General features: G+C 37.3%; 1 protein-coding gene across 1 annotated transcript; it reads right to left on the bottom strand.

Moving 5' to 3' along the window:
• Positions 1 to 6337: 6337 nt before the first annotated feature.
• On the bottom strand, positions 6338 to 25129 carry ARL5B (ARF like GTPase 5B). The gene is made up of 6 exons (XM_082046645.1): positions 24878 to 25129; positions 15994 to 16054; positions 14680 to 14827; positions 11555 to 11638; positions 9723 to 9874; positions 6338 to 7872 (listed from the first exon to the last, which is right to left on the bottom strand). The coding sequence occupies exons 1-6, from the start codon at positions 24921 to 24923 to the stop codon at positions 7824 to 7826; spliced, it is 540 nt and encodes a 179-aa protein (XP_081902771.1). The 5' UTR covers positions 24924 to 25129; the 3' UTR covers positions 6338 to 7823.
• Between the last annotated feature and the right edge of the window lie 525 nt (positions 25130 to 25654).

Here is a 25654-nt window from a genome sequence, read left to right as displayed (position 1 = left end):
TTTTTTTCTTACGAATTATCAAATCTAAAATGCATGCATGCAGCTTTCCAAATGATGTGTCTACTGATGAACTGGTAGCATGACACGTCACCATGCTGTGCTTCCTTGTTCCATTCCAACATTTCCTCAGCAAGAAGCAGTTATTTCAACAGTACAGTTTAATATTTGATCTAGTTTTTCCTCTCACGCTTTTCTGAATTTTAGAGAAAGAAAAATCTTGCAGGAACAACTGCTTCAGATATTTCACTTATTTTCATGAAGCCTGGAACATTTGGTACCACTCTACATTCCTTAGGTCTCTAATTTCATTCGTTTTGATTAAAACTGAATCATTTAGCACCAATTGTACAAAATACAGAAAATTAAGCAGTGTTTCACATGAGACATGCATTACAGCAACTGCAACAGAAATGACATGGGCAGTGAAAGACTTGGTGGTACTGCACATTGGGACCACTGCTATCCTGAGCTCTGCTTACCATTAAAGATAATCTAAACATTGCAAAGAAACTGCCATTTTACCTGAACTTTGCCTTCGTAAGTATAAAGGGAAGACTAGAAATCATAACCACAGCTAAGCATAAGGCAAGGTATGTTTTAGAGGTACAACTGACAGTTCAAATTGTATAGATCCCAAATGTTATAAGTATTTGCCTTGCAATTTCTGAGGAGCAGTAATACCACTGTGCAGAGCCTCAATGGAACAACTGCCAAGCAACCAAAGCTCAATATTTATTTTCTTGTTGTGGACAGCAGACAGAGATTATTATAAAAGTTAAATATGTCAGGAATTGTATTAATTTTCTTGTCTCCATTCTCAGATGGAACAACAATAAAAGGTGTGGCATATAATTCTAACCACAAATCATGAACACAAAATGCTTTGAAGCTACAGAACTAAGTTTCAGATTTATTCAAAACTCATCATCAGCTTCCCTCCCATCCCTCTGTGCTTACTTGATTTAGCTAGTGATTTAGCTTACAATTTAGCTAGTGATACACAATAACTTAGTTTTACTGAGGTATTTTTAAAGTCCCTCAGGTCAATGCTGAGCACATGAGTTAATGCAGGCTTGGCACGGCTAAAGTGATCCTTTCCTGCCATCTAGGGGACACAGACTGGTGTACAAATGGAGGAACAGACTATTGTCTTCACAGTTACATACAGGAAATTTTTCTATATGAAATGCTTATCTCTATGCATAAAAAAAAACAAAAATCAATTTAAGATTAGCACAACTATCAAGAAACAAACCTAACTGAAGAGCAGCACAACTGTTTTATCAGGGACCAGATGGGTAACAGTTTAATTTTAGAATAACCCTACAAGCTTCTACAGTAAATTTCAGTTAAATGCCCAGCAAAAATACTGAGTTGAGAATTTAAGCCTCACTTTTATGACACACAGCCTTCTTCTGAGCTACTCAGCCATATGAAAAGCCTTTTCATTTCCTGGATACCTCAACAGAGTATAAGATCTACACTGCTATAAACCACATGAATCCATCAACAGCCAATACAGTGATAAAAAGGAATGAGGTGTCTGTGGTCCCAGAAATAAAGTCAGAAAAAAGCAAAGTTGCATCACAGCTGATATTATGAAATCTCAGCTCAGTGTCAGAACTTTCTTTTCGATACATCATTTACATGAAGCATTAACCTTCTCAGAATCTCATTCTGCTGCCTGCATCTTGAGCAGTGCAGAAACTTAGTTTGTAACAGTGTGCCCCACATACTGTACAGACAGAATGCACCTTCCTATTGCTCTGCCCTAGGAAGTAAAATATAGAAACACTCAATGTTGAAAGATCATCAAGTTAACTTTAGAAAACAATAAAGTTTGTTCCAAGATGCAAGTTCCTATTGCTAGTGTTGGTATTGCAAGCCACATTTTTCACATTTGCTCTCTTCACTGTTGCCTTCCAGGCTCTTTCACACAGCAGACTCTACAAAAGGAAAGGGCAAACTCAGCTAAATGCTCAGCATCAGAGAAATGTACACACAAATATCCAAACGTTTTTCCTTCTCTTCCATTTGGATTTGTTTTGCTCTTACTTTGAAAGGGAATCATCCACCAAAGCAAACACCCTTTGCTAAAACAAACGAAGACCCATGCTTCCCACGGCTGAAAGGCTCTTCAGGATTAAAATTGGAGCTTCTGCTAGGATCAAAGGAAGATGGTGTTCAACCAACATGTTTGGTGAACTCGATACAGTTGCACTGGATAGAAGCTCTGATTCTGCCCCTGTGAAAGGACTGAAGATGAAACACTCTCCCTGACCCCTAGACCGAAAGTGACAGTGTTACACTACTTGAATACAAGTACAGACTAAAAAAAAAAAAAAAACCCAAAATTTAACAGAACAACTCTTCAATTTTATTTTGATAGAAAAAGAAAAAAATATGATTAGCTCTGCCCAAGTCTTCTTCTCATGACTGTGTGCAGTGCGTTGAAATGGCTGAGAAGAATCACTGGCTTGGGGATTCTGAGGCTCTTTACCACCTAGGCCAGGAACTCCAAAAAATAAAACAAATATAAAGCCACATGCCAACTCATTTGCAGCAGTGTAATATAAATCTGTATAAGGCACCTTAATTTCTTGAACTGAAACATAGCATATGCTTGCATGGCACAATCAGAAGTTTGAAAATAGATCAACACCGCTGCTGAAAAAACACTAATAAATCTCTGCAATATTATACTTATGAAATTTGCTATTTACAGGGAAAAAAAAAAAAAAGGTCTCCTGCAAGCTCAGGGTAACAGCCTGCATTTCACAAGAAAACCCCCAGTGGTGACTAGCAAGCCTTAAATTTGATATAGAGGAACTTGCAAAGATTAAAACTTGCAAACTGCTAGTGCCCACAGACATTGTAGGAAGCTGTGTATGGATCCCAAGTGTTAGAACAGCCTGACTGGTTAAATTTCAGGAAATCTGTGCTCCTGTGCCAGAGACTGTTGTCCAGGTTCTGCAGAACATTCAGTTAGCAGACTCTAAAGATCTCCAGATAAAATGGCAGCAATGTCTTGGAAATGGAGACTGCTCTGGGCTTGAAGGTAAACACAAACACAGATAAAATGGATTTAGCAAAAGAGCTGTATGAGGAAAATGCAGCTTTCTTGGTAAAACCTGTAGCGTTATGATCAATGTTTTGTTCAGGACCTCACATGCCTTTGTCAGCATCTTTAGACAAGAGAGTACAAGGCAACGACACCTCAGGGCGGCAGGGAGAAGGAGGCAGGAGGTGGCAGAGAAGAAAAAAACCACAAAAGCTGAAATTAAAGACACGATGGTAGGGTAGTAAGGCACCACCAAGAAATCAAGACAGCTTGTTTCCTAAGCCTGACCTCCAGTGGTGAGTACAGAGACTAAGATAAGGTACACCCATAATGCAAACTGCCATGAACATATTCATGAACAGTGAAAAAAACCACACGATACCTATTCAGGACCTCTCAGATTGACCACTGTACTTTGTGAAGTGAATTATATGAAGACATCATTCAGCCAAAAGGAGAACTTTTGTGCCTATGAAAGCTGACATGTTCCAGCTTTGTTTTTTCTGAAAACAATGCAGTTTCATGTCAGACCTGACTACCTACAGAGACATTTGTGTAGCCTTACAGAAGTTCTGAACTACCCCCAATTCCATAATTAGTTGGCTTGTATCTGCAAAGTTTTCTCTTCATTTAACATATGCTTATCTTTCCATAAACTTAAGGAAGTAAAGCCAACAAGCATGTGAGGTTTCTAGATTTGTTTTCTAAATGTGATAAAAAGTACGGTTTCTGGAAGGAAACTTTTTTCGTGTTTCAGGAAGTATATTCCTATGCAAGAGACAGATCATGTCTCAGTAATTGCAGGTAAATATAGGCACACACTTCTTTTGCTACTCTGGCCCTTCTGCCTTGAGAAGAGTACCCTTTATTCTTTGGGAAGATTTTTGGAATTACTGAGGAAAAAAGAAACATGTTACATTAGAAGGTCAAAATTAACACACAAGGGAAACACACTGAAAAAGTATTTCCTGTTTAAAGCCTGTTCTTATGAAATAGTGTTGGCATCAAACAGAAAAACAGGAATTCAACTGGCTGTACTTCCCACCCCTCAGCCCTGTATTCACAACTCACCACTAATTACTGATCTGTCTGTAAATATTTGTCTACAAGTCATGGCTTGTTTACAAGCTTTTTTTTAAAAGCAAACAAAAAAAACCCAAAACACAGGTGAAAGTATTTTAACAAATTATTTTAAGACCACAAAAAAATTGAACACTTGAATATTTTTTCAGATTTTTTTCCCAGCCCCAAACCATTTTTTAGCATCTGTTAGAATATTTACATATTGAAGTGACTACTAGTGTGACTGTAGAATTTTATTTTCAAAAGTGGAAAAAATTCCAATTGTATGCTTTACGGGGGACTTTCAGTTTATGAGGAGCAAATGAACTTTTCAAAAATTCAATATATGAAATTATAATATAGAACACTTCAATATTTGCAAGCTACAGTAATTGTGAACTGAAGGGTAAAGAAAGGAAATAAAACTTTCCTTCTCAACCACAAATGACTCACTTCAATATGCTATGTGGTACAAAATGAAAATCAGCTTTTTATAAGTACCAAACATGTTTTTTCCCTTCGTAAATGGTTTTCACGTGTTATTGAAGCAGGTAGAAGTTAGACGGACAAAATAAGATAGGAAAGATAGTACACTCACTACTCAGTTAGCCAGCTTATTTTTTCTAGCAGTTATTTATGCAATAAGGCTTTATTCAGTCTTAAAACGATTAACGGGGAGGGAAACATTAAAATGATTACTGGATCTACTTAGTAACAACAGTTAGCTTACAGAGAAAAACATCAGGGAAAAGCTGGGGGGAGGGGGAATTCTTATTGTAAAACTAATTCCACTTCAAATAAACCAGGCAAATTCAATTATGCAAAAGAGCTTAAAAGTCTGCAAAGACTGCTTTAAAAAAGCAGATCCTGCCAACCTCATGCAAGCATGACAAAAATCACTCAAAGATGCATGCTCATAGAGCTTGCTACACAAATCAGAACTATTTCTCTCATAATATTATGCATTAACACAATGGGTCTGATTCTATAAATCAGACTATAATATGCATATCAATTACTTTATTACAGTATCCTGTATTTTGATTAAAACTGATAATTCAGGAGAAAAATCTTTGTGATATTTTATTTGGGAAAGTTGTTAAACATTTCCTTACATTTGTAATTTCCTCTGAGAAGATGATTAACAGTGTTTTTTGTGAACAGTATATTAAATGCAGAATATTTTCAAAGTGCAAAAACTACCTGCAATATTTACGACATACAGATTAACAAAAATTATGCAGTGTTTGGCAGTGCAAAGACACATGAAGTGTTCTAAAGCACCCCGTTGTAATAATGATTTTTGTTCTTGCAATCAAAATCATTTCAGTTTAACAGGCTCTGAAGGTGATAAAAAACAAACATCCCAAAATTCCACACAAAGCCTTTTTCAAAAAAAAAACCCAACCCACAGCATAAATGACTAGAAAAAACCCTGATAACATAAATGGAAAACTTGTAGAAAATGAAGCAGTAGGGTGATCAAAATTGTAGCCGTTGTAAAAAGAATGTTTCCTTCTGTAAAGGTACTCAAAGGCCAAAGTGTTAAGGAATTAAAAGCAAATTTTCATTATTCTAAGGTCTACAATATGACCATTTCTCTTAATCAAACTTAGATCTATTACCTCAGGTGAGACTGGATTTAGTTATCAAACTATACATTTACAAATGGTTTTACCTGGAAAGTGTTAAACATAAAATCATGCTTGCTGCCTCTTTTTTTTAATAGTCAAAGTGCTACACATCCAGCTAGTGCTTTTTATTAATATTCTGGAATACATTTTGAACTACATAAAAATAAACCTACCTTATGAACTGGAATGATTAAGTTACCAAACAAGAAACATCATTCACAGTATTATTTTATTTTTTCATTATAATTTTCTTCCCTAAGAAGAAAACAAATCTTATTTTCACACATTAAAACAGTTAGCATGAACGCCAGAGCAAGAAGCTTTAATACTAGATTTTAACCTTGCCTTATATTCCTTTTTTTCTTTAAGCACTACTTTTCACTGATGCAAATTATTTTCTGAGCATTTTGATTTGATACTCAACAGTCTTTCCCCTAAATGTGACTAACCAGCATTAATATGTAACTTTATTCAACCAATCACTGATTCCAAATCTATTCAGTCTTCTTTTTAACATGACATTATTTGCTGAAACTTTTAAAATTTCATTACGCTTTGTTTAAATAAAAATGGAAACAAATTTCATTTACAAAACTTAAAATTTTATTAAAGAAAACTCAGTGTGCTTGAATTATTAAGACAAGATTTATCAAAAACATTTTGTCATTGAAGGATTCTAGTCAATTGGCATAATGGTTCCAGTAACCTGGCTACATGGGTTTTAGGCACACAAAAGTGCAGGATGGTGCTTCTGGAAAGCCTGACAAGCATTTATATAGGTTAGATCCTTGACTGCTGCTGGGACTCCACTAGGAACTGGGTGTCTGCCACTTTTTTTTTCTTCTGATGTTCTCAATCAACCTCATCCGTAGCTTTAGATTCTCTTTACAGATTTAACTTCATTCCCTTCAAATTGAGAGTAAGGTCCAGTCTTTCAACACCTGTTTTTCAAGTGGAAGCTTTTTACTTTTTCAGCTTTTAGTTCCTAAATTTCAGGTGAATTAATTTAATTCAAACATCATCAAAAGTTCCCAGCTCCTGCAAATAAGACTAAAACCAAAAACTAAGGCAAAATACTTTCTTTGCAATAGAATCTGAAAACATATTTGATAGTATGTAAATAAATGTCAAGATTAGCTTCACTCTGAAATCTGCAGATACAGCACCATTATTTTGTTCTGTTTATAAATCTGGCTTCCCTTTTGATCTTGCATTCATTTAGAAAACAACACTCTCACTAAAATGTAAGGAAGGCTCATGTATACAGTATTTAAAATTTTAACAGATTACAGCAAGTCTACACATAACACTGGCTGTCATGATTCCAAATTTAATTATCAAGAGGATTGTTTTTAGAAAGGTATTCAAGTTCTAAATGACTAAACCAGCACTTTAAAGAAGATTTCTATCCACTGTACAGAGATGCATTTTCAAGTAAAAGAATTATATCCTAGAACTACTTACCAGAGAAACTGAGAATGAAATAGATTTAAGGCAGAAGTTCCATTATGTACCAGGTTGAAAGCCAGCACAATATTAACTATAACTAACTTGTTCAGCATTTAAAAATTTGCATTCATAACTATTAACTCCTGTGCTGGCTGGAACTTTAGTGATGTTCCAGGAAGCCTAGATGGAGATACGGTTATCCTTAGGGGCTAAAGCTATGCCAGAGTAAAGTCAATCTACTCACTACTTTCTCATTATTAAACAAACTGCATTCATTGATGTTATTAAGTTATATAAGGTATTTAGAAAGTATGAAATATTGACGATGAGAAAACAGATTTTTAAAAGCTATCATTTAAAAAGTTAGAATACATATTCAGAGGAATATCAATGTTTAAAAACAGATTCACATACGTTCATCTAGTTGAAGATTAGTGTATTAAAAAAAGTTAAGAAAATACTTTGTGTTTCAGTTCAACTGCACTTGATTCAAGTACAGCATGGGGTTTGGCTGATATAAATTAAACATGGTCACTGCCTCAGCAGCCAGAAGTACAGAAAAATGTACATGTTCACAGGATAAATAGAAGTCTCTTCTTTTGGGAAAAAAAAAGAAGCTATCTCACTCCAATACGGGAGGACATCCACTCCAAGCCTTGGCATAATCTGAAAGATAAGAGATATTATGTTGGTACTGGTTCTATTCCAACTTCTTTGAAGAATTTTCTACTTGTTTTCACATTTAAAAACATCTACTTAAAGTCAGCTGGAATTGGGATTGAAACTTGAACAGAGTAAATAGTGTTTTAAACTAAGTCTGCTTAGGCTTTAACCATGAGCAGACGGTCAAGCATGCTATTTTATTAAAGCTTTACACTCCTTCCATTTTTTTCCCTTGTAAATCTAAAAGACACTATTCTTAACATGTATTGGGAACCAAATAAGTTTTTTTTTGGTGGTGGTGTTTTGTTTTGTTGTATTTTTTTATAGGTTTCCCATGAAAGACAGCCTACTTGAAAGCTACCTTTACATACTAATACTAAAAGACAAAGGACAGGTACCCAGACTGAACCGGTCCATGAAAATACAGTGTATTAAGAACTCCAAAAGCCCACAACAAAAATAAAATATATTTTTATTTAACACCAAGACTGCATGAGATCTAATCTGCATCTCTATTCAAAAGTTTTCGCTTTTCTTTGACATTCTAGGGACCCAGTTGCCTAGTTTACACCATCTTTAAACTTTACCTTTGTACAGTATATGACAACATAGCTATCCAAGAGTTCTATCTTCACTCGCACAGGGCCAATCTCCCTGGTCTTCAGCCAGATCCTCCCAAGGAAGCTTCAGCTCAGTAGTGTAACTCTGGGAATTTTTTTATGAGTTGGTCTCACTCCAGTCACAGTTTTAATTATTCTAATTATTCGTCTTTCTTTAAATAAGAAAGAAGCAGCCTAGGATGGCAAATGTTTCTAAAGTAAACTTCATTAATTTCTATCTTTCTCCAAATGCCAACTTACTGAAGATCTAAGTTAGTACAGAAAAGTGACTTTGGCAAAACTGGTAGTAGGAAAGCAGATTTGACTCTTGGAATGAAACAATACAATCCAAAGACTCAATCAAAAAACCAGTTCACTTTCACTAACACATCCCACCCTAAAGAAGTGAATGCTACTGATCAATCTACAAGACACCTCCATTACAATGGAAAATACTTAATGCTAGAAGTGCAGAAGATGCTCTCACTTCTCAAGTACTCAGTTGGATTCACTATTTTTGATGTCACAAGACCAGAAAAATGTAAATGTTGTACAACACAGCTGAAAAAAGCCTCTAACTGTGACACATTAGAAGACTGCCTTAAGAATAAAGATGAAAAATTAGCACACTTCAAATCATGTAAGCAAGACACTATCCAACTTGTTATAGGCATCCAAAAATATTTTTTTATCTTTATAGACACATGTAAAGCTCAGCTTTTCGTTTTAGTAATTGCTGGCATAAGGTACAGAAGTTTCACAATTTTGTTTTATGCCAGATCTATGTGCCTTTTAATCCAAACTACATTTGAATGCTTATCGAAAAAAAACAACCAACCAAAAAAACCACAAAACCAACTCACCACCACCCTTAGAAGATTATAGCAGATCAGAATGCAAACGAAGACTAGAGCAGCTTTTTTCTTTAACTACACAAAGCCACCCAGAAAGAGAAGGCAGTGCACAGAGAGTAAACAATTATGCCAACAGCTCTATATTTGGGTGCAGGGAGGGTGTTGGTTTTTTTTTTTTTTTTAAAAAAAAGAATAAGCTGGAAAGCTTTCATCCAAATTTGGAGTTTGAGCAATGAAAAAACCCCACAAGGTTCAACAAAGTAAAGGAAAAATTCAAAGTGTCCCTCTGACTGCAAAGCTCAGAAAATATGTTCTTTCAGGAAATCCACTTTGGTGTCAATAAGCTTCTAAAGCAGTATTCTCATTTACCATTTTTACTATACCAAGCACAAGCATTTACCCTTCTCCTGTCAAAGCACAACAGGACTGAATGTGCCACGGGTGATCCTTTATGGAGCTAAGGGTGAGGTATGCAGATATCTCAGCAGCTGTCATGCAACCTTTCATGTCCTGCTTGTTTGCAAAGATGAGAACTGCAGCCTTCTGTAAATCCTAGAAGTAATTTAGAGTATTCATAATAGTTATTATAAAGAACTAAAAGGCTATTGTGTTAACTGAAGTTCTTCAAGCTAATCTACAATTACACAGCAGCACAGAATTTTAACAGACTTACTGCATTAAAAATTAATTGCACTAAGACTCAAGAAACCAATTTATTCAGAAGTGTTCTCCACCACAGAGAATCAAACTACCACATATTATACAACTATCCTGTTGGTGTTGACCTCATGTTCTTATGTTAACTAACGAAAATCTTGTTAAAATATAGTTCATAAAGCTCCAAACCATCCAGCCAGTAGAACTATTACTGGATAAACATTCCAAAGTCTATATTAGCTACTATTCAAATGGAAAATGCTACTATCATTCCCTGGAAATTACTTTCAACTTCATTAAACAAAGTCTATAGTAATTAAAGCAGTAACAATTTAAGAAAGCTATTTAAATTATTGGAATTTTTATCCTGTTGTTGCAAAAAGGAAGCTCTAATAATGCTGCAACAGCTTCAGTAAAAATAGAAACTAATAAAAAGTTGTTTTGTTTCTGTATGAAATTAGGATTCCACATGGCAATGAGACAAGAACTGGGATGTATGATTTACAAGTGCAGAAGGGTAAACAAATGCAGTATTCAGGAAGCTGACAGTTGTAATTAAAAATGTCCAATACATTTAAATGTATATAAAATTTTGAAACTATTTCTCCAAATATTTACAGTCCAAAGTTGAAAATTCACTCCTACAAGTAATCCAGTCTTGGTCTGTTTTCAGGACATGGTAGACCACAATCTCATAAGAGTTTATAACACTGGAAACTAATAAACTAAAAGGTGAAAACTTCACCACAAAAAGTAATCTTTCCACCTTTTCTTGGTAGTATATTTGCTCCTTACCACCAGACCCAAACAACATTACCATAAACTACAAAGTAAAAACCTTAGTCATTTGAAACAATGCAAATCCCTCAAAATGAACTGCACAGACTTACTTGCATTGCACTCAATACTTTTACTTCAAAAATAAACAGAGATATTTAGATTAAAAAAAACCCTAATTTAGCTTGAGAGTGATCACAGAAGGTTTTAATGTACTTTGGCTAATCCAATGCGGATGTTAATTCAGGATGTTTGAGGGAGTTGACCCAACGTTGAACAGTCCTCAATACAATATATAATAATAAAACTATGAACAAAATAATTCAGAAGGAAATTGAATTGAAACCAATTTATCCATAGGATTAGAAATGTTCCTTAATTTTAAGGAACTAGATTAAAAAAAAAAAAAAAAGAAAAGAAAAATGGAATTGCCTACTTTCTAATTTTTTTTTTAAAGTTCAATGAAATGTAAACCATTTGATTGAAAGGAGAGAGTTAGTTGTAGAGAAAAATAATACTTAGTTAGATTAATATGAAGTTTAAGATATTTTACAAGTTCAACATTTGCAAAGTAAAGGGTGATTTAATTACAATCAAGCAAGTCCTATTAGCAGGTTGTTTGATAATAATTTTCCTGTTTATTTATAATTTACATGGTTTTAAAATGTGACCAGCATGCATACACATTTAGGCTAAAAATTTTTTTTGTGACAGGAATTTTTGCTAACATAAGAAGCATATAACATTATGTGACTGTTTACAACAAAAGAAAACTACTATCCCAACTCGCCATCATACCTCATGAGCCAGCATTCTATAAAGTTCTTCTTTTGTAATAGAAAGTCGCTCTCTATCAATGCTGTCAACAACAAGAATGATGAACTAGGGGAAAAAACAATAGTACAGTATGTCAGTACAAAGTATAAATTACAGAAAGCAAGTTTTCAAGAGACCACTAGCACAAGTCTTCCTATAAGACAGACATAGACTCTCAGAGCACAGTAGAAAATAGAACAAGGTTTATTGTTAGAGTCTTTTGCTAGAGCGCTGGGTATCATACATGAAGTTAAAAAAAAAAAGGACTGTGCTTGCACATTTCAATAGTGCTATTAAGACCTACTTTCATTTACTATGGCTAAATGTCTGTGGTGGATTTTCAGGCCCTACATCATAAGCAAAATAGTGATGTATGTACCAAAAGCACCTAGAGATAATGGATTACATTTAAAATGTGGATGACAAACTCGCTACATAGTTATCAATGAAAACAGCTATTAATATCACTGTCCACTACTACTTGAATACTCTGAACACTATAAAACTGAAATTGAAATTCCCTATTTTCAAAGAAGCATTTTTAGCAGTTTAGTACTATCTTACTCCCAAGGTGTAAGAAAAGTTATTTCAAAGTAGTAAATCAGACCTCAGAAAGCTATGTACCTATAGTACTTAGCATTATGTTGTTGCATAACACCTTAAACCTTTGTCATGAAAAGGGCCTCTGCAGTTGGGTTCTCACTGACAACTTTGCACCATTCCACCCGGGCACTTGGAGATGCTATAGCAATGATTTTACTTTTACTGTTCCTGCCAGGCACATTATTTTCATGGCTGTGCACTTGTGAATCCTGAGACACTGCAGGGTCTGGTACATCTAGTCTCCTATTGGAAGCGATTGCCACTGGTACGAAAATTACTCTCTTTTACCCCACTCTTTCTGCCCCTTGTGTTGTAGTTTCTATTGTATAGCCTAACACCAGAAGGGAAAAAGACATGGTGTTATGTAGTAGGTAATGCTCAAGTAAATGCTTGGAAGCATTACACAACAGTAGGTGTATACAAACCATAACAACTGATCAGTGGCCAACACTTGCCCTGCTCAGAGTGTGCTCCAAGCTGTGCTAACAGCATCATAGGTTGGAACAACCAGCAGGGAGCTCAAACATTTTCTGATGAAAACTATACAGATACTACTAAAAAAAATAAAATTACAGGGAACACACGCTATCCTGGAGAGGAAACCAAGGAGATGACATTCATCTGAGAGACTCCATCACTTTTGATAGGAATACTTTTGCATCCCCTTACTCTTTTACTAGAACTCTTTTTGTTATAGTAATCCCACCCCCAATAACTTAACAATGAGAGCTCCCTCCCCTATCCTCTTCCCCCCAAATCTTGTGTCTGTAAGCCTGTCTCAATATAATTTCCGTAAGAATATGCTCTGACTCTTAAAACAGAATTGTAGAACTAGCCATCTTAAGTTGAAACTAATTAGGACAGGTATGCACTGAAAGCTTATTTGGGGTATTTTTACATTACTTCAAAGATTTCATTTAGATTGCTTTAATTTACAGATAAGGAAACAGAAAAGAGAGATAGTAACAAAAAAGGAAGATAAGAAGTCATCACTACTTTTCCAACATATGCTTCAAATCACTTTGCCTTCAATTAAGGAGATTCATTACCCTTTGAAAATTACCACAAAGTATAAAAAAACTAAGTCAATTTAATGCTGCTGTGACTTTGAGATGTCTAGCAGATGAGGAGGAACAGTAAAGGAATTATTTGCATTGTGAAGGCTATGGATTAGCATATTAAACAGACCCCTTTTCTTCCTCAACTGTTTCAAGCAGACAAAGCTTCTAAGTGAAGGGAAAGTACTTCTTTCCAAGTGCTAGAAAGGACTGGATTTCAAACACTTACTAGCCAGAACATGATGGAGAACATGCCAAATAGGATTAAAAAAAACCCAGCAACAACAACATAGAAAAAAACCCAAATAAAACAACAACACCCCCCCCACCCCAACCACACAGAACAAATACATGCATCTCCCCAAATTACAAAATAAAAGATTCTCAGTGAACAAATATCAAGAACTTATTGTACCAGACAATGTGGGCAGAAGTGTCTTCACCCTCATATGAGGGTGTCTTAAATGTAACCATACTTTTCAGATAAAATTTAAGTTTACATTACTAGATAAGTTTAAAATACTAGATATGAAGGTTGAGGCATGATCACCAGGCTTTCAGTAAACAAAAACGTTTCTGAACATCAGGGATGGATCACTCTAAATTCCCTTCTCAAAGAGGGTCATAAGGCAGAAAAACTCATTTCACAGGAGGATGGAATGCTTATATACTGAGTAACATGTACAAGAGGTCTCTACTTTTAGTAGAAATGGTAAGAAATTAAGCCCAAAATCTTTTACATCAATGTAGAAGCCTCAAAGTGAGGCTACAGAGATTTTATGTGCATGTTCTGTTGATAACCTCTTGCATCAAAAAGACTGGCATAAAAACAAACCCCCAAAAGACAACTGTTGCCAACTTCCACTCCAACCTTTCCAGCAATGGCAGCTTTGCCAGTTACCTCCTGGGTGCTGCACAGCTACACTTTTCTTTACCCTTTGGATAAAAGACATAAGCTGATGAGCTTTTAAAATACTGCTGCCCAGAGAAAGTTTCATTCCTCATCCTTAATTACCATCACTTCAGAAACATTTCAGACTAGACGTACAGAAGTTAGGTTAACCCCTGCAAATCCTCACTTAATCTGCAAAGTACATTGCAAAGTTTTCTTTTTGATCTACTTGAAAAAACATGCAAAAAGCCCCATTTGATTGGAAATATATTTTGATATCATTTCATTGTCTAGGAAAAAAAGTCTGACTTCACATTTTATGCCACAGATCAAACATTACTGTAAAGTACAGAGGAAAAATACATCAGATGTTACCCAAAAATTGGTTGCATACCAGAGACACCTTACACTTTTTGGGGTTTTTTTCTTCCTCAAAAAGATTCAGGAACAATACGGCTGCAATCTTTATAAAAATCTACCAATATTCCTAATAAAAAAAATACAATTTCAAACAAACTTATTGAATTTCCAGATCTCAAAGTAGCTTCTCATACCTCTGTGTTTGAATAATAGGTATTCCATGACGACCGTAATGATTCTTGTCCTCCAATATCCCACATTAAGAAATGAGTGTTTTTCACCACTATTTCTTCTACATTGCTTCCTATGGTCGGAGAAGTATGAACCACTTCATTCATTAAGCTAAAGGAAACAATATCACACCATAAAGACCAACCAGTAAAATCCACAATGCTTGTCACAGCTCAGTTACAACAAATTTGTTGCAGAAAAAGTAATTATGTCTACCTCTGACAAAGAAAGATTTAAAAACTAGGTATATTTCAAAAAGCTACACATTTCATTTTTTTATAGACATGAAGTAAATACTTAAAGCAGTTGTTTAGTAAAAATACTAATTCAATTTGAATTTGGACTGAAAACTGTCAATGAAGTTCTAGTGTGCTTTTGTAGCGTGCTTAAAGACATCAGAAATGAAAAACAAGCACATAAAAGGCTTAAAATGCAGACATTTATCCATTTGGTATAAGCGGCTTCTCTTTTTAAAGGACACTCTTTAACAGATACTTAAAACACACTTGTTGCTCTTCTAAAGATCCCAAATAAGGGGAACAGTAAACTGTCCAAAATATGAATCAGAATACAATTTTATCAGAGCTCTCAACTTAATAACTCAATATTAAAATTAATTCCTAAGGATTGTTTGTTTACATAGCTGAAAATTCCTCAGTTCTAACTTCAAGCCTTGTCAAAAGTGCTTAGGAAAAGGTTCTTTGTCAAACATCCTCTGCTGCCTTTGTATCCAAATACATGCATAGTAATTTGGCTACACCTTCCTCCTCTTCCACAACTACAACAGTAATTGTGTTCCTGCCAAAATTATTGAATTTATCATAGATATTCTTGTAATGCTGGCAAGATTTGGGTGCAATGACACTATTGAAAATGCTTAAGGTAGGATCTAGGCAAGAGGAAATACTATCTTGAGGAATCTTCCATCACAAATTTTAGACACTGGAATCTGGAAACACATGGAAACATTTATAGATTTTTGCACAGTGGCTATAATTCCCATTAATTTAGAAATCACTTTCTTCTCTGCAGTTCTTGATGACAGGATTATTTCTATGTTTAGAAATAAAAATAGGCTTTGATTGCAAAATCACTTTGTGTTTATATGTACAATTTTGTTGTTCAATTCACAGTTCAGTTTTAAAACACTGCAGTTCCTTCACTTTATCCTTTAGAACCTTAAAGATTCTGACAGATTGCAAAGCTGAAGTTTCAATGATTAAACAGTGACAAAAACTAAAATGTAAACGGAAAAACAAAACAGCTCATATACTTACAACTGGTAAAGAATAGTCGTCTTTCCAGCATTATCAAGTCCCACTATGATTACTTTGTGCTCTGTATATACACAAAAAAGACAAGAATAAATGAGTAGCAACAACAATAATTAGAATTCTGGTTAATCACTTTTCCTTAGTGAAGAAGGTAACTGCTTGCTTGTCTTATTTTAACAGCTCACAAGACTACTGGTGACTTCAGGACAGAAGAAAAAAAAAAAAAAATCCACAAAGCCTCATCTTCTCTTGAGACTACAGTTTTAGGAAAAGTCGGTACTGGAAGTTTTCATAAAGGAATGCTCACTAATATGATTACTTAATTTAAAAAAATCCAGTTTTGGAAAGAAAAGTACAATGAAAAAATATAACTCATAGCAGTGAATCACCTTAAGAACATCACCAAACATCCAAAGGCTACACAAAATACTAGCCTAACATTCAAGGCTCAGTAATAACCACTTGTTAAGGGACCACCCACCATCATGCGCACAGTAATATGCTACGCACAGTAAAATGCGCATAGATCAAAAATCCCAACAATGCAATTTCTGAACTGAAAAGCCACAGAACAGTAGGGTTGAGGTTGGAAGACACTTCTGGAGGTCATCTGGTCCAAGCCCCCTGCTCAAGTAGGGCTACCTAGAGTCAGTTGCCCAGGACCATGTCCAGATGGCTTTTGAGTATCTCCAAGGATGAAGACTCCACAACCTTCCTGTGCAACCCGTGCCAGTGCTCAGTCATGCTCACAGTGAAAAAGCATCTCCTGATGTTTGGAGGGAACCTCCTGTGTTTGTGTGTGTACCTATAGCCTCCGGTCCTGTCACTGAGCACCACTGAGATGAACCGATGAACCTGGCTCCATCTTCTTTGCAACCTCTGTTCAGTTATTTATATACATTCATAAGATCCCTTCTGAGCCTCTTCTTCTCCAGGTTACACAGCCCCTGCTCTGTCAACCTTTTTTTTTTTTAAATATGTCAGATACTTCAGTCCCTTAAAGATCTTTGTGGCCATTCTCTGGACTTCCTCTAGTATGTCTACATCTCTCTTGTACTGAGGAGCCCAGAACTGGACACGCTGCTCCAGGTGAGGCCTCACCAGCGCCAAGCAGAAGGGAGAGATCACCTGCCTGGACCTGCTTGAAAGTCCAGCTTATAGAATAGTGATCTTCCAAATGCTGCAATGTTCTTTTTCCAGGCCCACGAGAAACAAAACAAAAAGAAAACGACAAAAAAAAACCACACCAGAATTTATAGGTTTCTCTGTAGTTAATCCTTCTTAGAATTTCAAATACAGTAGCACAGCAAACTAGAATGGTGGTTCTTTTGATATATGTGTCAAGTTAGAAGATACTTATCTGCTTACTGACCAAAAAGCAAATCACTTGAGCACAGAGAATTTACAAATGAATACCAGAGGTAAAATTTGCATTAAAAGTCTGAGAATAGGCTCACTTTTGAAGAGGTAGTATTTAAAATTCTAGGGCACCTATTCCAAAGCAAAACATGGTTCACAGCTTAAAGATTTCCTCTAAAACAGCACATTATATCTACAAGACTTACAACAAATTATTATAAGGTTAGAAGTTCTACCAAAAAATATGAAATTGGTGGGGTTTTTGGCCTGCAAGTGGGTGTTTTAAGGAAGAATTAAAGTGGGGTTCATTTGTCTGTTTTTTGTTAGTTTTAATATACTTATATATAACCACCTAGACCTTTTCATACTGAAAGTGACTGTAATAAAACATTCTCTTGCTTGGGACTTTTAGAGGTTTCGCTATGCGATACAGTCCTAACATTGAAATTCATTTCCTTGTATCTGTGCCCCTACTGCTGCATCCTGCCAATGCATTCCAAGGAAAGAACTTTTCCTGGCCTTAAATCCAGTAATAAATTTAGCCCCGTAAGAAGCAGCATCAGTAATTAATAACCTTTCCCAATACATAAATGGTACTTACTCCCTTCTGCTTTCAACTCTAATAAACCATTTCACATAGCTAGACTGTCCATCTCTTCTTCAGTTTTAAGGGCTTTCAAAGTTCAAACACAGAAATGCCCTTCTGTTGTTTTCAAAACAGCCATATTGTCAACTATTGTCTGGAAGATGACTCTGTTTTTTCAACATTTTGTTTGAGTTATTTTCAAAGAGGAAAAGGAATTCCAGTCAGTATTAAACTGCTTTTTCCCACCTTCACATCAGAATACAGAGTCTTACTTAGGAATGAATAAGAAAAGCATTGGATGAAACATCACGCTACTTAAAGTAATGAAAAAAAAAATTCCCATTGAGATGACTGCTTTTGAAAGCCACTGAGGCATGAATGGTTCAACACTATATGGGAAATAAAAGGCACAGCTCAGTCAAATGGTATTTTATAGAGTAATGAATAAGTACAAACAAGAAACGGTCATACAATTCTTAACTGATGTTGATTTGGGGATGAAAATAATATGATGAAATACATCAGTATCTCATACAACTAGTTTTCACCTTTATTAATGGCAGGTGCTTTCAGAATTGTCATCTATGGTAATGGAAAACTTCTTCACTTACAAACATACTCAGAAGTTGAATTTCTGTCTAGTTTGGTTAGATTACAGAATTTTTGCTTATATATGTGCATTACAGGAAAAACATTAATTTATGCACTGGTTTGACTGAAAGCAAGTTAATTTTCATCATACAGATAGAAACTTTCATTTTTCATGGCTAGCATGGTTGTTATTTGGATTTAGTTTGAGAATAAGAAGATAACAGAATTAATGCTCTTCTCCAAGTAAGTTTTCAGCATTTGTAAGTTGGAACGAAGACTATGTAAGAACTTAACTGTTATCTTAGTTGCTCTCTGGTGGCCAAGGTCTTTCTGGGCTCTCTGCCTGAAGGTGGGAGGCAGCTGGGAAGGAGGGCATGGATGGGACAGACCTTGACTGACATTCAGGCTGATCAATGAGAATATTCCATGCCAGTAGCATCACGTTTCATAATTAATGAGAGTTGGATTTTCTGGCTAGGGAGATGGAGACCCATTCTGGTTTCTGCTCTTTTGGTGGAGTTCCTCTGTTTGGCCTTTTGCTGTTCTGCCATTTTGCGGAGGCCTCTGGGCCTTTCTGCCTTTTTCTCTCCGCGGCATCAGCTGTTCAGGCCCAGGGTGCTCTCTCTTCCTGGGACTGGGTGCTTGGCACGGACAGAGTTCATGAGGAATTGCACTGACCATCTTTTATATTCTATTTCCATTTTATACATATTGTTATTAGTAGTAGTATATTAGTATTATTTGTTATTTTGTTATTTTATTAAACTGTTTTTATCTGAAATCACAAGTTTCTTCCTTCACTTTTGATTCACTCCCCTATTTGGGGGTGGGCAGGGGAGTGAATGAGCGGCTATTGTGGTTTTGATGGCTTAGCTGGGCTTAAACTGCAACAACTTAAAAACTGCTGAAGTAAGAGCAAAAGACAAAAGTAAAAACAAGACCAATACTTGTTTACAAGAGGGACTAATAGAAGATAGATGTTACATTTAAAAAAAGGTGAATTACGGAGTAAACCATAAGCAGTGATTTATGCTCATATTTGTATTCTGTACTTACAGACTAACCCAAGTTTCTCCCTTTTACTGGCTGGTATTCAAACTCAGTTTGGGTTGTACTCGTTAATATCTTCCCAGTCCACCATGTTCTTTGCAAAGGAAGAAGAAAATCCATAACAGAGTTGCCAAAGCAGAAGAGCAGAGCCTTTATAAATCAGGTAGAAAGAGTGGAAAAAAATAAGTAGAAAAACTAGGCATATGCAGGGGAGAAAAAACAAACAAACAAACAAACAAAAAAAACCCAAAAAAAGAAAAATTAAAGACAGTATTAGACTACCATTTTAAAAGAAAACAAAAAGATATACGTAGTACTGTTTAAAAAAAATCTGGCAGTCTAGTATTACAAAATAACATGACAGTGAAGATGATCTTGCAGATGTTAGAAATAAGACATAATGTGCTCTTTGCTTCACTTACTCTTCTACATTCTTCTGTGGTAAGAGGACCCAAAACTGAAGATTGAATTCGCACAACTTTGCCTTTTCCTCTAAGTGGTGAAAATTAAAAATAAAAATATTTCTAAATACTTCAATGATGAGCAAGGTTCTTCCAATATATTTGAAAGAAGACATTAATATTGTATAGGGTACCAACACTTTTGAGGCTGTGAAACACAAAACCCCCATCTAGTTCTGAGGAATGACGATTTTGGAGGCTTCAAGGCTGAACACAGAATGCAGACAGAAGCTTGCTAAAGGGGAGGCAGAAGGAATAGCATTTTACTAAAGTTTAAAGACATTTCAATACAAGGATTCATTCTGCACACTAAAAGCTGCCTTAGTCTTCTTTTAAACACAAAGGAACTGTTTAGATACAATTATATTTCCAGACTTGATTACAAGAAAGTAGCCTTTAATAGTCACTGGAACCAAAGTCCACTCGGCTTTCAGGATAATGGTCTCTGTTAACCTGACTGTACAGTCTGGGAAATGCCAGCAAGACCAAGTGAGGTAAATTTTTGACTTCCAAAAGTTTAACCATCTTTACTTGGAGCTTACTGTTATTTCTGTTCCACACCTATAGCATTTATTCAGAGAAACCTCGAAGACTATAATTAAAAAAAATTAAAATACAGATTTGTGAACTTCTTAAAGAACTCTACCAGCCACACACACAAAGGAATAAAGTATTGACAATTGTCAGAGTTGCCTTTATCACTCGCTGACATTCACTTGTTTTTTCCTTATGATTTCATTAAAAGAAATCTTGATAGTATTGATGGAATGATAAGTCTAGCAAGTTTTATTGAGCTTTATGTTAACACAGGCAATAAGTTAGTTGCTCCACCATTTATTGATATTACTACATGTTGCTTAGAAGTCTGGGCCATTTGAGTACTGAATCATAGCATAAGTCAGTAATTTTTGAAGTCTAGTATTTTAAACATACACTCATTTCAAAAATAACTCTTAAAAATAAGTTCATTTTGAACTTCTGACACTTTATAACCAGACTTTAAATGGCTGCAGGGCACAATGTGTTAAATGAAAACAATACTCAGGCAATGGTCTTTGTCAATTTCAAACATAAGGAAAAAGAACCAGGAAGCCATCAGTAAATTGCCTAGAAAAAAGACAAAAGTCTATTTTTAAGCCAACTGCTTGTCTTCTAAGTAAAGTATCTCTATTTTGCATTGTTAAATTACTAGATTAAGAGACAATATATATTGAGAGTTCAAAGAGACAGAAACGCTTATTGTCCTCCCTCCTTCAATCTTTAACCCCTGCACTGAAAAGCACGGAGACTAGAAAACAAGAATATTAAAAAGGTCCTGGAATAATTTTGTCCCCTACTATCACCCAAACAAAACCATCCACTGTTTATAAAGACTACTACCAAACTCAAACTGAAAATGAACCCTTCCAAACATATCCACAGAACTAAAGAGATATTCCCTAACAGACTGAGCTCAGGGCAGAGGCTGTTAGCCTTCCTCGCTTTCATCAGTCACTGACTCACAGATCAGCACAGGCGTCACCCAGTTTCCTCAAACTGCTCTGCACTGCAGCTTTTCTCCTTCCATAATCCCACGTACCAGATTTGGAGAATAGACGGTGCACTGCAATGGAAAAGCAAGTGCATTCTGCCAGGGGAGCAGGAAAAATAGCTAAAGGCTTTCGCCACACAATACTATTTTAACCATTACATTTTTCACTATGAGCCAGTATGGGTTTACCAAAATGGGTAATCATAATCAAAATGGGCTGAACCAACTCAAACAATTTCTGCTGCATGTATACCAAGTTGCAACAGAACAACAGACTGGCTCAAGTTCCTGGTAGGAACAAACAGATGCTACCCAAGTCACAGGGCTACAACAGTGGAATACCAGTAGTAACAAATGCTGCTGGAAGAGGTCAGTAGATAGCATTAGTCAACAAACACTTAATGCTGATTGTCTTTAGAAACAGATTAGGTCAAACCTCTCAACCTTCCTTCCCCTACTTCACCCTTGCCATTGGAAAGGATGGTAGGAGATTCAAATTGTAAAGCAGTAAACATGATGTGTAAATTAATAAAATGACATTCAGTGCTTTAGCAGGATGTAAGGTGCCTTCATCACAAGGTTTTCCCGCTAGAACTCAATCTTCTGTACACAGCACACGTACTCTAACTGCACTGAACCCTGAGCACAAAAATGCATGGTGCTTATTTTAAGATGTTAGTTATCTCAAGATGTACATTTTTCAGAAAGCTACCAACATACCATTAACTCACAGGGAGAAGATACTAGCTCACCTGTAGATATTTCTTTAACAATGTCCAGACAGTATTAATCAAATACCTTTCAGATTTGGCATTTTCAGGTCAGCTATTATTCACATTTATGTAAAGAAATACTGCACTGCATAATCAATACTCAAGTGAAATGCCAAATATTTCCTGTTCTGTATCTTCTAGCACTTAGGCACACCTTCTCACCCATGCTCTACTTGACTGAAGACAGATAGTACTTTATAAATCTTGGCTTTGTTCAACCTTTCATTTTGTCACTATCAAGTGCTTCAGACACAATCCACAGTTGTGGCACAACCCACACTAGCCATGGTGAACTGATGATACACTCCACACACATTAGGGTTTATTTGCACCTTTAGAATGTTCCCTCCAGATAGTCAAAAGCATCGTGTAAGCTACTGGGCTAGTCTGCTCGGCAAGCAGTTTCATGGGCTAGACTATGAAATCTCCAAGAAATTGTCTAGATTTGACATAACTAGATGAGTGACCAAAACAAACTCAATAATTACTACCCTTTTAAATTAATAATAATATTATTATTATTTAGAGGAAAATGGTCATGAAATCAGAGAATAACTTCCCACTAGACAGGTCAATAAATTATGCTTTAACATAATTTTCCACGTTGGAATTTCAATTTTGGCCATGAAAAGAAACTCGCTTCCTCCTCAATGGTCACCAAAAGTAGTGGGGGCAAACAAACATACAAACAACAAAAAAACCCAACAAACCAAACCAAAAAGAACAATAAAACAAGAGCAGAACACACTCCAGAAGCTTCTTCTTGGGATTAAAGTATAATGGTGAGTATTTCATGCCTCTTTTATCTTAACTGTGATATTAATTTTTATTAACATTTTAAATGTATGAAGAGTAACTTTCCTTCCATGAATTAACAGACAGTTACAAGGGCATGTTTTCCTCTAATAGAATGGAATCAACAGAATCAAATGTTGTATACTAACAAAAACAAACAACCCCCACAAAACCAAACACTCAACCCCCCCAAACAAACAAACCACAGAAAACCAAACCAAGAAACTGCACCTCTTACTTCCTTTCTGAAGATAAATATTGACATCAGAAGGCACCATACTGACCAACACTAAAAAGCCACAAGAAGTTATCTCCTGATAGTCCTCTGCTTATACATGTCTCTTCAGAGTCCTTCACAGAAGGAAAGGTGTCACAGATTTCAATATTTTATGAAAACCAAGATAGTACTTAATAGTTTTCTGGAGAACGAGAGGAACCTTGTATCTTACCAAATGGGCTTTCCAGTTGAGACAAATAAGAATATTCAAGTCAAAACCAACAACAAATTCAGAAGACTTCAGGAAGGCCACAGTGGAATAGGGTATGCAGGGAAAAGATAAATGGTCTGGAGCTCTCACTCCCATCCCATGAAAAGACAGTTTGATCTGCAGATGTTAATATGTACACACGCCGAGATTTTGCTTGGTTATTTACATAATTAGAACGGGTTATGTGCCCTGACAGTAACAAGACTACTAACAGGATACCAGGTGTACCTGCCTCCTAAAACTTGCAAAATTGCACCAGCAACAACGTGTTGCACAAAAAAAAGCTTAACTACGTTTTTAGTAACTTTAAAACAGGAATGAAGTGTGTATTTGGAAACCTGATGAGAGAATCACAACAACAACACCAGTTTGCCTGCTGCAAACTCAGAGCCCCAAGGAAAAACAACACAAACACTAAAGTCCTCGACTCCTTTATTTTCTAGCCAAGAAAGGCTAGGTAAACATGATTAATGAAAATAAATAAATAGATAAAACATAATTTCCTATTTTTCTCATAACTGTCTGAGCTAAAGGTGGTGACAGCCACAAGTTTTGAACTCTGAATTAGAGCATGGGCCATTATTGTGCAGCCGGGTGCACTGAGTAGGAGGGAACAGACAGCTATCTATCCTCTTACGACCTTTTTATTCTTGGCTTGAGAAGTGATTTTCTTGAGTCACTAACTGATTTTAACCAGTATCTTTGCCAAAACATAAACAAATCTTTACCTCAGAGGCCCCGACACAAGTTCAGTGTTTTTTTTTTTCTTGATATTAAAGATAAAAATAGCATGATTTTAACAGCAGGCTCCGACTTGTGAGCAGAGGGTCTACAAAGACAAACAAGCCCTTCACGGTCCATCAAAGCTTCAGCCGCCACAACAATGACAAAAACGCCCGAGCGGCACCAGCATTCACTACTCTGCGAACTCGGGAGCACAGCCTTGAAGGGGCTGCCCGGGGCAAGCCAAGTGCCTGGAGCAGCCAGGGGGGGCTGTGGGGACCATCTCAGCCAGGGAAACAAAGCAGCTTCAAGCATGAGGCCCCGCGGAACCCCCGCTCAAGGGGCTGCAAAGGGAGAAGCCCAACTTTTGCCTGGGCGCACCCGCACGGGAAGCTCGGCGGCCAGAGCAGGCCCCCGACCTCCAACGGCTGCCCGCGGCCCCCTCCGCCCCACGGGCTCCGCTCGCCCCCTCACCACCGCCGCGCCGCCCGCCCCACCTCCCCACAGCCGGCTCGGGCCCCCGCGCCCACCTTGGTTACCGAAGAGACTCCATAGCTTGGCAAATATCAAGCCCATGCCTGGCCTCGACTCGCCGCCGAGCCCCCAGGGCACCCAGGGCTCAGCCAGGCAGCGGTGGTGTCCCCGCGGTTCCCGTCCGGCGGACGCAGCCCGCAGCGGCCCCGGGCCAGCGGTCGGGTGGGGGGGCAGAACGGGGCGGGCAATCGGCGCTGACCCGCCCCGCCCAACGGCCGCACGGCGCGACGGGCCGGCCCAACGCCCACACGGCTGCGGCGCCGCGTCACTCTGTGCGTCATCATGTACGCCCACCTTGGGTGAGCTGAGTGGGTGTGGGAGCTGCGGCGGGAGGGGGCGGCTGGGACGGTGTCTTGCAGGGGCGAGCTGCGAGGCGGGGCCGGGCTTTCCCCAGGGCTGGTGAAGAGCCGAAGGGCCTGGGGTCTCTCACGGCCGGGGAAGAGAGAACCGCCCGGCAAGGGAGTGGTGCGTCGGGGTGTGCTTGTTCCCCGGCCGCGGTGTTCGGTGCCGGGGTGGGAGCCCTGCCGCTCTGCGCTGGCAGCGGCCTTCTGCCGTCACCGTGTGATTCGGCCGGGCGGTGCTGTGGCTGGTCCGCGGCCTTCGTCACGGTGGGGAAGGGCTCGTGGTTCTCATGGCTGTCAGTTCTTCCGTGTATAATAAAGCACTTTAGAACAGCAAACTCCTTTTCGATGCGGCACTATAGGCTCTTGCATATGGAACTTTTGCCTGGGTACCGCGGTTTTCTCACTTGGCAGCACCTTGGGCAGGGTCAG

This window comes from Streptopelia decaocto (genome assembly GCF_964273445.1).
Source record: "Streptopelia decaocto genome assembly, chromosome: 2".
In the NCBI taxonomy this organism is placed as follows: Eukaryota; Metazoa; Chordata; class Aves; order Columbiformes; family Columbidae; genus Streptopelia; species Streptopelia decaocto.
The sequence above is the reverse complement of the archived record's forward strand: the minus strand, read 5'-3'. Positions and strand labels throughout refer to the sequence as shown.

Bases quoted from the DNA above. Each gene is read 5' to 3' on its own strand.
- ARL5B (XM_082046645.1), bottom strand. From the start codon at position 24,923: ATGGGCTTGATATTTGCCAAGCTATGGAGTCTCTTCGGTAACCAAG. The intron at 14,828-15,993 runs GTAAGTATATGA...TGTTTCCTTTAG, and splicing joins ACGACTATTCTTTACCAGTT to CTTAATGAATGAAGTGGTTC. The intron at 7,873-9,722 runs GTAAATGCTTGT...CTTATCTTTCAG, and splicing joins TGTGCTTTGACAGGAGAAGG to ATTATGCCAAGGCTTGGAGT.